Consider the following 16660-nt stretch of genomic DNA (forward strand, 5'->3'; position numbering starts at 1 on the left):
AGGACATGACTGTATTAAAATATTAGAGCAAAGGTGCTGCCATAACAGAAAGCATAGGAACACAGAGCTGCTTGCTCCCTCTCCCATTTCCCTCTTATGTATGCTAAACTTATGCAACAGTAATTCATTACTTTAGTTCCTAAAATCACACAATGAGTCTTCATTAAGCTGGATGTTGTATATGGAATTCAGCAATGAATACAATGAGACAGTTATAAGGAGTTAAGACGTAAGACTGGAATTATTCCGATCCTTGTAAATGCTTATGTACAGAAAGATTTATCCATAAAATTAAGTTCTACGATTGAAAAAAAGCAGCAACTCCATACAAATGTGCCGGAAGTCTTTACAGTGCCACAAAATTCTTTGTTGTTTTTGCTGCAGCACAGACCAACATGGCTAAAAATGGAAAGAAATGCATGCATGGCACACATGCTTCATACATACACATGCTTAATATTTTAGTTTACTCTAAAAAAGCAGCCCTTGTATCAATGCTGTGTTGTTGTTGTTGTTTGTGTTTTATTACCTTAAAGTATTGCAGTTGTTTCTCAGCATTCATTGTTCCTTCGCTTTCTTGCCTCAGACAGGAATTGAAGATAAAAAGCTCGGTATCTCTCAGCCACCCTTTCAGCTCTTTGATCCTGACCTCCAGCTGCCTTACCAGGCTTCCACTTTCAGGCGAAAGCAGGTCACGTGCACCTAGCCCACTGTGTCCTACCATTGTGTCTTGCATCTTCTCTCCGAGGGTTTTCTAATGCAACAGAGAAAGAAACCGTAGATTAATCTTACGTTCCAAAGCATACACACCTGATACCTGACCATCTATATCATTAACTCCATATAACCAATATTATAATTGCTTTTATATGTCATTTACAGTGCAATCCTATGCCTGTCTACTCAAAAGCAAGTCCTTTGGAGATTAGTGGTGCTTGCAAGAAAACAGGTATGGAATTGTAGCTTAAGCATCTTACTTATTCTGGGTGGACACAGGCAACCCCTTAGCTAACATATATAACCTCCAGTTGTATGAGTCCATAGAGATAAGTAAATTAACATGGGATGAGTACTCTCACTCAAAGGTAGTTTGGTCAGGAATATTAGCCTGACTAAGTTTTAGCAAGAATTCTGCACCATGTAGGGTGCATATGTGTGGTCAAATGGTCATTGCAACCCATGCTCTGTTTTCTTAATACATGACAAAATACTTCATTTGGATTTGTCTGGCAGATCGTAAGAAAGATTCTTTGGCTTGGCTCAGCATAGAATTCCTGCTTTCTCCTTCCCACTGCAGATCCCTGTCACCCCTGAACAGCCACTCCCAAGGGCTGGAAGACCTTCCAAAGTGGTGTGGGATGTGCTGTAGGTGGCTGCAGCACTAGGGAACAACAGGCAAAAATTGGGAAAACACACAAGTGCTGTCCCTGCAAAAGCATTTTGTATCTAAGACTGCAATGCTAACCCCCCTGGGACTAAGACTATTGAATTCAATAGGATTTATTTCTGAGTAGACATGGTTGGAACTGAACTGTTGTAAACCAATATTTTCTTAGCGGCACATATAAACAAGACATTCCAAATTGTTTAGTGACGATGAATTCACTAGGTTCACTCGGCATTAATCTGAGTTTGATGGAATTTGTGGGGATATGAGCAGGTGGGAGAAGGAATTTTTAGGAGAGGAGTCCTTTCCTTCTGTAGGGCACTTTGGAACTGAGAAATTGCCATTGGATTAATATTATATATAGCTGCAGTATAATGTGTAGCTTAGTGCTGCACATATAGAATCATTGGAATCTTTGGTAGTTACTAGCAAGTTTGGATTGAGGTGAAATGCTATTGCAGTCGTACCTTGGTTGTTGAACGCCCTGGAACTTGGACGTTTTGGCTCCCAAACGCCGCAAACCCAGAAGTGATTGTTCTGGTTTGCAAACGTTCTTTCGGAACCTAAACGTCTGACGGGACTTCTGCAGGTTCTGATTGGCTGCAGGAGCTTCCTGCAGCCAATCAGAAGCTGTGATTTGGTTTCTGAATGTTTTGGAAGTCGAATGGACTTCTGGAACAGATTCCGTTCGACTTCCAAGGTACAATTGCATTCTCATATGAATGTAGGTTTGTTGCCAACACAGCCCTAAGCAACTGTTTCATTAATGCCATGATTCTCACTTGGACAGCAGGGCCTTCCTCCTCCTGGACACAATTTGTGCCCTCCTCATATCTGCTCCTGAAGGTTGGGGGAGAAGGGGGAAGTCTTGTCGTACAAGTGGAAATCCTTGCGCTAACGGAATGCTTACTTAGCCCCACATTGGATACAAGTCATAGTATTTTGCAGGTATCTCCTCATACTAGACACAGATCCCCTGGTTTATGAGGACATTGAGATGGAGGACATGGGAGTGTAGCAAAGTAGAATGCAGCTGGCACTCACCTTGTGCCAAAGCTGGCTAAGTGTGGGCTGGATCATTTTAAAACAGTTGTGTCAAGACAATGATGTTACAAAATAAAACTTTCATCTTTGCTGTAATTGCCTATGCAAAGCAGAGTCTGGCACAGATTTGTGTGTGTGTGTGTGTGTGTGTGTGTGTGTGTTGTGAGTAAGCGAAGTCTGGTGCAGATTTTATGCACCTGATGGACTAATTTTTTCCCTTTGCTTACTGTAATAAATTTGTTATTTATTTTGCAGATAAAATTGCTTGCCTTTATCTTGACTTGGAGCTAGCTTAGATAATAGCTGGAATATGAGGTAAAGGGTCAGTTTTCCTTTGTTTTGTTTTGCCTACAGAGGGAAGAGGTTATGACTGTTAACGTGTTGGGGCTGTGTGAGCAATTACTTTGGAACAGGACCTACGTCTGCCAAGGAGGCTGATTCTTATCTGGCTGCATTAATCAATACATCTTTAAAGGATGGCAGGGTTAGGATTAGCTCCGTTCAAGTCAGTGGGATGACTGTGGACTAAGTGTGTTGATAATTTACAGCCTTAAAATAAGCTTTGAAACACACACTGAATTAAATCAACAGATACTCATCTATTCTAAAGCATTGTGTAAACAGTGTGTTGGGTAGATCATAACAGAGGAAAACAACATATTCTTGGCAACACCCTTCTATTTTGATGGTTCAAATATTGATAATTTGAAGGCTCTCAGTGGAATCCAGCTTTAGCTATTGTTTTTATGCTGTAACAAAAGTAGCAGCAGGAGGTGAAATCAATGCCCTTGGAGGGTAGGGTCACAAAAAAGAATTTATTGCCACTTTTTTGTTCTGGAACAGTTTGCAATCATAAATTCTTCATAAACAGAATACTTCAGAGAATGGTCCGTCTTCATAAATATACGACAGAGGACATCAATTTCATTTAATTCACAATTTGTGTCAGCACAGCAGATGCCAATGCCTGCCTTGATAGGGTTGTTTAATATGCAATTGAGACAGAGTAATATTCAGCACAGGGGACAAAATTTCACAGATTAAACTGTACGCACCACTGACATTTCATTCTAATGTATTTCCATTCCACACTGTTCACCTTAGATGAAAGTAATATTAAAAACCATATCTCTCTATTTTACCATTGTTAGAAGTTAAAATCCTTGTCTTAAATTTTTTTCCATGCCAATTAAAATGTAATCATGCCAATTAAAACAGTATGGCTAGTGTTGTTAGTTTCTGCAGAGTTTTGTAAATTAAATTAAAGAAAACTCAATCAGAAACTTCTTATTATACATGAAATTTCATTTAAGAGGAAAAAACAACTTTTGGGTAAATGCAGAAATTAATTTGAGAAAGTGATACAGAATTGCATCTTGATCTTAACATGCAAAAAAGAAAGGGCCTTTGAAATCCATTTTAAATGTCATGGTAGTGTTTTATTTACGTTTAAAAAATCTGATTATTGGGTGATGAAGAAAAGTTGATTAGCTGGTCATCCAGCTGATTATCTACGATACAATAGTACGCAGAAGTTTAGCATTGTGCTTGAAGTTAAGTTGATCAAACACTCAACAAGATACCAAAAGAGATGATTCCATATGCCTAGGGGGATTTCAGCCTGAGGGCACTTCCATAGTTTCACTTGGCCCATATTTTAATGGCTTGTGCACCAATTAATTCCCCCATGTCTGAGAGCTTTTTACATTGGTCCAAGGCTTTGCCATAGGTTTCTTGCAAAAATCCGATATGGCTAGAGGCACAGAAAATCTGAAGAGAAATTTAGCCCTCTTGATAAACCAATTTTGGAAGGGATCATGAACAACTTTCTTCAAAGTTTACAAGGATCTGCAGGCAGGAGGCGGTCTCCTCGCTTCTCCTTTCTCTCCACCCCATCTCCTGTCAGTTTTTCATTACGGACTCGAACTGCACATTTCTGGTTCATATTGCCTGGCTTGGGCATGGGATTTTCCTATCATTCCCCAAATAACCCTATTGTGGGGAGGGGGGGGGGGAGAGAGAAAGTTCATACCTAGATTCTGATTGTATGACATCAGAAGAGGGCTCCAAGTTAAAAAAAATGGAAAATGTTATTTTTTTGGTTTTATTGTTGTGCATTTTTCCTTTTCTTTTCTGTTTTCTTTCTTTCTCCTTTTATTTCTTTTATATAGCATACATCTGTTGTTGTTTAGTCGTGTCTGACTCTTCGTGACCCCATGGACCAGAGCACGTCAGGCACTCCTGTCTTCCACTGCCTCCCACAGTTTGGTCAAACTCATGTTAGTAGCTTCAAGAACACTGTCCAACCATCTCGTCCTCTGCTGTCCCCTTCTCCTTGTGCCCTCAATCTTTCCCAACATCAGGGTCTTTTCCAGGGAGTCTTCTCTTCTCATGAGGTGGCCAAAGTATTGGAGCCTCAGCTTCAGGATCTGTCCTTCCAGTGAGCACTCAGGGCTGATTTCCTTAAGAATGGATAGGTTTGATCTTCTTGCAGTCCATGGGACTCTTATACATCTATTCTAGATACATCTATTCTAGATTTTTTGATGATTTGATTATGTATACTGTAATAATGATCTTAAGTCTAGAAATATCTAATGTAAGATTAGTTTGTTTTTTTGTTTGGCTTTTGTATGTAATGTTTGTTTAATAAAATGCTTTTTAAAAACTAGAAAATGCACAAGGCATGGGCCCACTTAACACAGGCAGAATTAGGGGAACACAGCTAGTTCGATCGCACTGGGCATGGAACCTCGGGGTTGCCACAAGTATGATGTAGAATGGAAGGCAAAGGGTGATGTGGTGCTGAATGTTGCCGTCGCACTGGGAGCCACTGAAATTTGGGACCCCAAGGTCTGCCACTGCACTAAGCAACAAAAGTCAGCATTTTGCTGGCAAGTGTGGATGAACTCACAGTCTTTCAGGAACCAGCAACCTCCCATGTCACATGGCAAACTACTTTTGAAATGTGTACACAGTTCCTTTTGAAGGTATACATGCGCAAGCTGGAAGTCTGCTTCTGTGAATGCATAACCCTCTCTGAATCAATGCATTTTTCTAAAAATCACATATTTAAACTAAGGAAGGGATGGGGAACCTATGGCCCTTCAGTTGTTGTTGCACTACAACTACAACTTATTCCTGATCATTGGCCATGTTGGCTCAGTTGATGGGAGCTCAATTCATCAACAGCTGGAGGGACACATGTTGCAATCTTTTTATAGCATGTCAATCTATTATCTCTATTAAAATACTCCTTATGTCTTATGCTTATGCTTATATTATTATTTATCATTTATGCAGGATTCATTATTGTTTATTATTTAAAATATTACATTCTTGTTATTATTATTTCACTCGATTATTATTTAAGCAATTTTGGCACCTTTGATTATGAATGAAAACAATTAGGAAAACAAATGGATGGTCGAAATAATATAATCCACTACAATGCTTCCTGCATCATGCATTATTGGTGTCTGGGTAAGAGAATCATCATACTGCATCTTTTTCCAGATTCTTGTATCTCATGTTTGGCTGAGACTCAACTCATCATAGCATGAAATGAATTATAGGAAACTTATTTTGTTGCTTTTGTCAAATACGAGCTGAATTCAGCAGCATGAAACTTACCTGGACTGCATTCTTACTCAGATCCAGGACTTCAGATTTGTACTAAATTTGCATATTTGTTTTTCAGCCATCAGTGTGACCTGAAATATGTAGTGACATCCCCACTTTTCATCTTAAGGGTATAGTAAATAGTTAAAGAGTAGATGTCTCTAACATGTACCTTCAGAATAAATTCTATTAACATTCACTCAAGCATGACAGTCAGTGTATATCAGATATACTGTATTAGAGTTGACTTGGTGCATACTCATAATACATGGCATATTTTACTTACATTTTTTCTGCATTAAAGAACTAAAATTATTAAAGTCAGACAAGAGACAAGCAGGGAATAAAAAAAAATCATCAGACAAGGGAAATACTATGTGTGTATTTTTTTGTAATAGCATGAGTGGCTTGTTTGAAATGTATGTAGTGAATTGAATGAAAGAGATATTTGTGTTTCAAATTAGAAATCAGGCAGACAGCATACTTCAAGACACAAAAAGTACACACAACCCACGAACAGTAATAAAAATGCAAATACCCCAAGCAGTTCCCATTTTTCATTAATTGAATCCACTTTTTCAAGGAGATCGCTGGGTAGTAAAACACCACTTCTCTTCAAAGCTTCAACTTTACTCAGCAATTCCATCTTTTTGGGGTGTCTGATTGACATTTCTACACTGTACCTCTAAAAGGAGAATTTAAAAAAGTTGAGTTAGCTATTGAAAAAGAAAAGAAAGTCAATTAGCATGTAATCTGAGAAAGCAAAATGCTTAAATACGGTGGCAATCTCTTGTGTTAATACTGTATATTGATATGGCTCCTAAGTGATTTTTAACACTAGGCTAACAAAATATCAGTCATTGTCATAGACATGGGCTGGTGTGGGTCTCCTACCTGCATCAACAATCTTCTTCAACAGTGTCCTTGGATGCATCAGTTTAGCTTCTCCCTTTCAAATCATGTTCACTTGCACCAAAGAAAGAAAATGAGTGCAGGGAGGGGCACCTTTGGGACAGGACCTGAATGTTCTCCAGTCCCTTGAAATTCCAGTATTTGAGGGGGGGGGAAGCAGATTTTGCCATGCCCCCTAATAAGCTTTCCATTTGCAATCTGTTTCCTTGGCTGGAATCCAAAGAGAGACTTTTTGTATTTCCCAACCTTGTAGCCCTCTAGATATTTTGGACTACAAATTCCATCAACCCTGTGGCTGTGCTGGCTTGGTCTGATGGAAGTCATTGTTGAAAACCGTGCTTTTTTCTAGAAAAATGGGTACTGGTACTCACTGTGAAGTTGTTACAGTGAGTGCCACACTTTTTAACAACAACAAAAGAGGTTCCGGTACTGCGTACCCTTTGAATATCTCCTGAAAAAAGCACTGGTTGAAAACATCAAGAGGGCACCAGATTGCGGAAAGCGTTTTGGCCCATAGATCTCATTTCATATAAGAATCTGCCTTTGGAAGTGCTCTGAGATTAACAAATGGTTTGCTAAGTGATACTGTGGATAGAGAGGGGTCAGTTGCTGTCTGAGAAAATCAAACCAAAGTTGGTTACAGCATGGTACTGATCATGCCAATCCCAATAAGGGACAGTGGCATATTCCTGCATTGCATTGGGTTGGACTAGATGATCCTCAGGGTCCCTTCCAACTCTACAAGGGACCCTGAGGATCGTCTAGTCCAACTAGCTGTGCACTTATTTCCATCTTAGCTTTTGTCTGAGAGAATCCAATAAGAGCCTGTGACCGCCAAGCACAGACCCGCATCATCATCTGCATATAATGGCTCTTGGTTCTATTTCTTGGTCACACTAGAATATGAGAAAGAGGGAGAATCCAGGAACTGGTTGGTTGGTTGTTTAACACAGTATTATTCAATATCGAGTCCTCAGATTTGTTGGACTACACCTCCTATCATTGCAGATCCCTGATAGGGATGATGTATGTTGGAGTCCCGCAATATTTGAGGGCACAAGGCTGACAAAGGCACATTTTGCTGTGCCTTTCCTACAGGGCTAGCAATAAAAGGAAATGCAAAATAGATAGAGAGAAAAACCAAATGCACAAAATATCCTAGATGCAATTGTTTAAAACAAAATAAAACATAAAACGTCATCATTAAAAACCACCAGCAGAAAACATTCACAGTAAAACCAACTGCAAAACAAAACAATATAATGAAAGGTAATTAAGAGTCAAAGGCTTTCCTGAGAAAGGAATTGTTTGCCATTTGGCAGAAAGCCAGGAAAGAGGGGACAAGATTAGCTTCTCTCAGGAGGGAATTCCACAACCTAAGCAGGGGTTCCAAGATGGCATTCTCCAGATGGACAAACAGGAGAAATGGATAGAACCAAAGGAGGGGCAGGGGCTGCCGCTTGCTGTGAGAGACGGAAGAGGGGGGAAAAATACAGCCCTCCTTCTGTGGCTCCTAGTGGCAGTGGCAACATGGCGAGAACAGGAAGGCTTGCATAGCCCATCTCAACCTTCTCATTTGCAGTCTACCTGCTGGGGCCAAGGAAAGAAAGCTGATTGGGGTGATCTGTGGAGAGGTGATCTCAGACTCATAATACATTTACCACTACAATAAGAAATGGGTGAAGAAAGAGGCTTGCATACTGCAAGGGACCTCTGGGCAGTGCAAGAAAGAGCCATAACTCAATAGTGGAGAAACACATCCCATGTCCTCTGGGAAGGCCTGACCTTTCCAGGTCTGGGAGGAGAACAGGTTGCATTCCCTCTGTGATGCTGTCTCTGAGTATAGAACTTAATATTTCCCCCATAGCACTGAGTAGAAGCTATTATTTATATGATAGAAAGTAAACGTATATACTCAGGGTCAGGGACACTGTTGGGCTTGAAGGGGCTGAGCAGGGTCAGCCCAACAGATTTTTGCTGCCTCAAATGGAACTGTAAATGGCATCCACCCCACCCCCCAACTGAGGTGCATAGTATCACAAGACTAGCTAAATTATTCTGGCAGCTGAAGCAGAAAGTGCCTCTCCCTGGCAGTAAAAATATAATGCTGGATGTGGTGCAACACTAAGGAAAGATTTCTCCCCACTCCTACCATGCAACCCCTACATCTATCCTAGGTTTTCCCCCAACCCTCTGCAGTACTTTTGGGGGTGGCACAGAGGTCACATGGGGCAGGGGAAATCCTGTTGTGCCAGCGCTAGTCCTTGCACTAGTGCAACTACTATCTAGTTGCAAACACTTCACAAGAAGAATAAAAACATAACAATTTACTGCTCTTTTCTGACATCCCAAATTAGCTGCCTGGGGTGACCAACTTGCTGGGCTGGTTTGTTTTATGGTGTGTGTGTGTGTGTGTGTGTGTGTGTGTGTGTGTTTTCCGCTTTTGCCAACAGTCCTGTTAATCATAGCCAGTTTAGTTTGTCTCATAGAACTCCTGCGTGAGCTTTCTCTCCCTTTCCTCACACTTCTTCCTGTTCTATATTTAAAATGGGCTTCAAGAAACAGTGCCAATATGTATTTGAATACTAGTATGAAGCACAATTATCCCAAAAGCATTTAGAAGGCCTACATAAATCACACATAGCTATTAGCAAATTGCATGCTAAACATTATGCTTCCTTCCCTTGAAACTCATTGAAGTAAGCTACTCCTGTTGCTGTTGCAAGGGAGGGGGAGGTGTTGAAAAAGCCTAACTCTAACAAAGTCAGACCAGAATAAAGAATGTTTAAAACATGGGCGCTTTTGCCAGATCCATGAACTGTACTCTGACAAAACAAAACAAAACAAAACTACAATTGGAGAGCACTTAACAGAAAACAAGAAAGGTGTGAAATCACTGTTTCAGCTAATAGATCCCCAGCATTTGCATGAATATGTTTGCATATTGTTAGTTTCATATTTTAATCTTTCATTTGCACTGCACATGAACATCATTTATATTTTGCCAACTTCAAATATTAGTCATTTGTGGATCACAGAGCAAAATGTTTTAAATGAGGTGATTTAACGCATTACTCATTATTAATGAACACTGATCAGGTGTTGGTGTATCCAAAATAAGCATGAATATGCATAGCAAGCAACCAAGGGATTGTCTAGATTTATACCAGGAAGTTGTCTTTCTGATAAGTGAAAAGAAACCAGGAGATGTCGTTTCTCATAATGTGCGTTAACAAGAGGCAATCAGGTTTGGAATTATGGGACTGGATCACACAGCAGATAACCGTTTCCCTTGGCTAAAATTGCCAACAAGTATGCTTGTTGGCTCTATATGATTGCCTTTTCAGCTGGAAAGGGTGACTAGAGGAGATTACAATCTGCTTTATGTAATCTGATTTCTATTTAAAGATGATATAGCTGAAAAGGATTTACATAATTATTTCTGTAAGTATGCATAATATCATGGGAAATCCAAGTCCATTTCAGTGAGGCACTAAAACCCAGTTGGTTTTGCTTCTTTTGGTTTTTTTTTTAAAGTGGATTAATAGACTAAGGGAGTCCTCTAGCTGCCTGGCACTGTTGTGGACTTGGCCAGTTAATATTTTTCACCTGTGATAGGCTGGGTTCAGCTGCTGTTGACTAAAAAAAAGCATTTTTGGCGATGCTCTTTGAGTTGGAGAAGATCAATAACAGAACAAAACGGCTAGCATATGCTTCCTAACAATAATGTTCTAGTTATCCTAAAGACTTAATACGTATATCATTTAATTTTTCTGCTAAACAAACTGGTTCTGCTATGCAGTGTAGCAGCAAGTCTCGGTGACAGATGCTATGAAAGATGATTACATTAAAAAATAAATAAGTTAGGCTTTCTGTATGCTTTCAGCCTTCCTCACTATGTAACTTACTGTATAAACAGCATGATGAAAGATGGTGATTGATAGAAATTGTATTACAGTGGCAGGAAGGAAAAGCTGGAGAAAAAAATCCATTTGGTTGCAAGACATACCGGTTGCGAAAGAACAGCAAATAATTTGTTTCAAGGTACAGAAATTAAAAGCAAAGTTATTTGTTACAATGTGGAGAAAGAGGTTACTGCACTGCTGAGCTGAGGTTCTGATAGCACTATGTGGCATTGCTAATGTTTGTTGCCTCTCCCCGCCACCTTCACACTCAGACAAAATTAGCTACCCAGCCTCTATCAGTGCTGCACAACCCATGTCTAGTAGGACTTCTTTATGCTGTGGTGAGAAGATAATTTAATCTTCATATTCATTCTAGCCTCGGCATTAAGTGAGCAAAGGCTGCTCCATTGTGACAGGCTGTGAATGTTATGATATAGATTGCTGTTCAATAGCTTAAAAAAAAAGATTAAGAATTTAAAAAGTCACAGGATTTCCCCTTTCTTTTCTTCCCTCTCACTCCATCCAACAATGGCTGCAATAAAAAAAGATTAATATTTAATTTTCTACTGCACCTGCCTGAGGGGGGATTTTAATGCCTTAAATGTTTTTTACATTGCAGTTAACTGGATGTATCTATGCACAAATAGATACTTGTTATTGATTTGTGTGGAAAGAAAAAGGCAGCAACAGTATTTGAGTTCAGGAATTTCGACTTCCCCCTTCCCTTACCTCTGCCTCCACTTATCCCTCCCCCCCCCCAATACTTTACTTTAATTAAAGAACAGTACCTCATTCATATTGGCTAACTCCACAAAAAGTTTTTTTTTTAAAGAAACTCTGTGTGTCAGAATATAATTGAGAAATTTATAAAAGATTATCTAGAAAAAACTTATACGGCCTGCTTCCTGAAGTTTTCTGGTTCTGCTTTTTAAAAGTGTGTGTGTGTGTGTGTGTGTGTAAAATCACACCCCCAAATTCTGTCCAAATAGAGACTGGAACAATGCCTTGAAACAGCATTAATTGTCACCATGGAAACCAGAAGAATAAGCCATTTTGAAACTGGCCTGGAAGGCGCTCATTGAGCAACGAAAGCTTTTTCCCCCTGCCTCCCTCAGTGTTAAGGAACGAGATGCCTAGTCACTGAGAGGTCAAAGAAAGAAATCATTGCATATGGTTTGGAGGTGCCAGCTTCCTGGCAAATGCTATTAATTATAATAATAATAGTTAATAATAAACATTATCAACTTTATACCTTCCATAAATATACTAAGACTTCATTGCATAGGCTTCCTGAAAGAGAAATGTTGCAAAAAATGCTCAGGGCCAGGATACATATTCCCTCCCTGGAGCGAAACGTTAGGGCAATATTATGCACCCCTTGCTCCTAAAGCTCCCTGGGAATTCTGTTGTAATAAAACTTCAGAAGAGGAAAGGGGGGTGGGGAGAGGAAGGCTGCATGATGGAATTCAAAATAATGCTCTAAAAGCACACACAGAGATTAAGACATCCATTGTAAGACTTTTGTATGGTGCTTCTATTGGTTATAGTGAAAAGAGACGAGACACACTAAACACACAGGGATAGAAGAATTAAGCCAATGGCCATTTCTCCATTACTGGAAGCAGGTTATATATTATTTGGATGGTGGCTCCTCTTTTTGACATTTTATGCATTTGCCCAATGCATTTTACACCCACTTTAGGAATTAAGTGAGATGCTTTAGGTTTCACTCAGTCCTTTATACTTTGAAAGTTTTTAAAGAGTTTCTCCTGCAGGAAAGCAAGTGCCAAACATAAACACACACACACACACACACACACACACACACACACACACATTATTTACAAAAACAGAAACAACCCCCCCAAAAAACAAATAAAAAACAAAAAACCACCCTTATCTCTACTGGCAATAAAAATGCCTATTTGTGGATGCCATGTGGATACACTCTCTAATTATATTCATAAATGTACATTGCATTAGAGCATACACATGCACGATATTGTGTCTGTCATCTGTCTACATATACACTCATACTGTGCTTTCTGGCTAGTGTTTGTACTCTTCATGCCTAGGCTTCATGGTGGCCCCTTAGGAAGCCCATGCCTAATGCCATTCATTGATGAACAAAGACTCCCTTTATTCCAAAGTCCAGGGTCCAAAGCTCAGCTGTATACATGCAGAGAGTGAAGGAATCTGCTAGAGGCCAGACTACCCTTCACAACGGCTCTTAGACATTCACCTTTTTCGCAATACCAAAGCGAGACATTTACAAACAGTCCGGAGGCTTGGTTATATTTCATACACAGTCAATACAAGCGGAGTGTCTGGATGGTGTTCGGGTCCTTGGATTAGTGTTTCGTCTAGACAAATAGCAGCCATTAGTTCTTGCAAACTTCTTGCCTTCTCTTACTATCAATTTATAGCAAATAATTGCACAGGGAAATTATAAAGACTCCTACAGTTGTCCTTGTAAATTAATAATAAGTTTCCTTGATTGGGATAAATTTGCTGCTGAGCCTTGAGAAAAAAAAATATAATAAAAAAATGCAATGTCATTTAAAATTGCCAGAACTCACACAGCAAATTACATCTGAGGCTAAGAATTCGTTTTCCTCTTCCAGTTTATTCCATTCACATGATCTAAAAATCACATTACTTTGGCCATGTATTGTTAATTGGACATAGATTGCATTATTTTTAATATAAATCAAACTACAAATATTAAAATGAATTGCAAATCCCCTAATAGAAGATCATAAAACAATCTTTTTTAAAAGTATCTCTCATTAATAATTTAATTCCAATTATATCACTCTGAAAACTCAAAGAGGAGACCAGTAACTTATTCCTATTTAGGTTCTCTTTTGAGAACAAATAATAATAAGGGCCAAAACAAAACAAAACAAAACAAAAAGGAAAACGCACAGCCTTGTGTAAATAACCAAAGCTCAGTGATCCCGCTGTTTATTGCAAAAATAAATAAATAAATAATAAAAGAAATGATTTTGTTTCAAGACCAATCCTTCCTGTTTTTCATCTTAGCCCACCCCCCACCCCACCCCCGGTTATGTCACCAATATAATTCTAGGGAAGAAAAGCTCTTCTGATAACTTGATGGACTCATTTTTATCCATAATAAAATATAAGATTTATACCAATCACTCTGCTTTTTTGAAAGAAGGTGATCCAACCATTTAAATTTTTACTGTAACTGTAATATCTTTTGTGCCCTTTAATGAGTTTATATTAAATATTTAATACTGTTTAGGGCATATCCAGTACCACCAAAAACAGTTATATTCCCAGCAGTCCCACTGTTTCAGGCAGAAGGCTTGATTGATCCTCCTAGCCTGAATTGAGTAGAATGAAAAGAAGCAGTTGGAAAATAGCTGCAATCATTTAATGCAGATGACCTCTGACAGGCTCACAGCTCTTCTATCTGAACAGAAATTTGCATGGGGTCTCTGTGCAGAGGAACAATGTAACCTAAATGGTAGACAATCTTTATTCTAATGAAGTGGGTGTCAAGGTCAATGTAAAACTGCAATGATAAATGGTGCACCACTAGGCAAGAGAAGTTGCATAGGCATTGTACTGCTTTCACGTTAATTGAAGGCTGAAAATGCATGGAGCGAAAGCACAGGACTCTTCTCACCGTAATGTGTTAATGCAAAAAAATGTTTTCTTCAGAACTCTGGAGCACTGATATGAATCTTATTGCAACAACAGCAGCAGTAGCACAAATACAGTGGATTTTAGCCAACAGTAGTGGGGGGGGGGAGAGAAGGGGGGGGGAGAGAAGGGACAGGAGTTTTATTAGGATGCTTTATTTCTAGACTAACAACTTCAACAATCCACTCAGAGTGCCAAAAGAATAACAAGTCTCCAGACACCTAATGTAATTCCCATGATCCTTTTGCTATTTAGGATATCTGTCTTTAATTAGTTCCAAACAAGCAGCCCTTTAGACAACTCTTCATTAGATACCATTCCTCCTGAAATAACTGTACCAAAAAAAAAAAACCCAGTTGTACTCCAATGTTATTATTTTCCCCCAGCTTCGAAGTTTCCTTGTTAGTATACAGTTAACATCTCCAGGTGCCTTTTGTTCTGAATAAGAATTAGACCAGTAAAACCGGGTTTTGTTATGCAAAGGGTGGTATGCCTGGAGTGGGAACTAAACTACAATCTGTTATTGAGGCTTTGTCAAAATGGCAATGCAGTTATAATTATGGCACTTCATCAGTCAATCAAGTAATTTGTAGAAGGCAGTACATTTTGGCCCATAAAAGATGAGAAAGACAGTAAGCCGCTTTTTAAAAACCTTTAACCGCTTGAGCCTGTTAAGGGTATATTATTGTTAGCTAATATGCTCATTAGAAGCCAAAAAATTCAGCTTCATTTATTCGTACAGGAAATTAACTTGTACTACTAGATTTACAATATCCTAAAGTTTATGCACTATTTCCAAATGCATGCCATGCAACTGTACAGCCATTTAAACTATTTAAACTGTGAAACTATTTAAAAATTGGATCACCACCCCCACTCCAGTTCATTCACGAAATGCCCTCCAAATTTTTAAATTGCTTGTTCATGTGCCAGCTTGAAATACATACATGCAAAGCAATACTATGGAGGCATATGCGTTTCTTAACACAGAGATACTGTACATTTTGACCCCATTAGTCTTTAAAGTAGCCCAAAGGAGGTGAATAAAAATTGCCTCTGCAAACCACCACGACACAAGCTGGCCCATAAACTTTGAGTATTTACCTGTCTTTATTAACTTAGGCTCTGTTCTTTGCCTGCAGGTGTTAATAATGCCATTAATCACTCAATTAATTAGGTTCCAAATATTTATACATTTAACACATAGGGTGGCCATTGGAGTCCTGCCCCGCTGTCATTGATATTTAGCAATTTTGAGTGTTCAAATCACTTCAAAAATACTACCTTAGAAATTATTACAACGCACCTGCAAGACATGTATCAATTATTATCATCATAGTGTGGAAAGTCGTGGTTAAACTGGGACTGGATGGGAGATTGCAGCATATCTCAGCAAGGCACTTGAGGAGGGATTTGAAAGAGAGACCTCTGAACTCACATTATTACCCCAGCTCTCTTTTTCCCCTTTTAGGAATCGGGTAAATATAACAGAGCTGGGGATCCCCCCCCTTTCCCCAATCTAGAACGTATTTACACACGAGTAAACCACATTTGTTCCCCTGGCACTTGCCTCTGAGTAAATGCAATTTAATTCCAGCCATACTGTTCAGTACCTCAGATTTAGCAGGTTCAATATGGAACAGTGATTTGCATACAGAAATCTATTTCCATGATACTGCAATCAAGAGAATATACTTCTGTATATTTAAAAAAAGTATATTGTATAGAAAAACGTTACTGATGAAACTGTTTAAAAAACTGTACAGCTTCATCTGTGTGTGATTTGTCAGGTCTGAAGCTTTGACGTGCCCAAGGGGCAGACCCCAGCGGGGAGTAGGCTGCAGAGCTAAATAGCTGTGAAAGAAGTCTTAATGTAGGATGGAATTCAAACTAACCTTGACATGACCTCAGGAAAAATATGCAAAAAGTAAATGAATGCACTCTGCAAGATACATCCTAATTTTGTGGCCAGGCTGGTTAGTTTCACAAACATAACTGAGACTTTAAAAGCAAAATAAGATATGAGGCAAGAAAGGGGACAGGAATTCAGAGTAAAAACTTAAGCAGGCATGATGCCTTACTGTGAAGGCATGTGAGCAATTTGGAAGCAATCCAA

At 39.1% G+C, this 16660-nt stretch overlaps 1 protein-coding gene across 1 annotated transcript in view; it reads right to left on the bottom strand.

Moving 5' to 3' along the window:
- The window catches only part of LOC117043806 (A-kinase anchor protein 6-like), a 200981-nt gene that overhangs the window by 36102 nt on the left and 148219 nt on the right, over positions 1-16660 (bottom strand). The window contains exons 10-12 of the mRNA XM_033143891.1: positions 12122-12135; positions 6591-6737; positions 530-754 (exon numbers count right to left, since the gene is read on the bottom strand). Of these exons, the coding sequence (XP_032999782.1) occupies positions 530-754; positions 6591-6737; positions 12122-12135 (386 nt within the window). The remainder of the gene's footprint in view (positions 1-529; positions 755-6590; positions 6738-12121; positions 12136-16660) is intronic.

This window comes from Lacerta agilis, chromosome 1 (genome assembly GCF_009819535.1).
Source record: "Lacerta agilis isolate rLacAgi1 chromosome 1, rLacAgi1.pri, whole genome shotgun sequence".
NCBI classification, from domain to species: Eukaryota; Metazoa; Chordata; class Lepidosauria; order Squamata; family Lacertidae; genus Lacerta; species Lacerta agilis.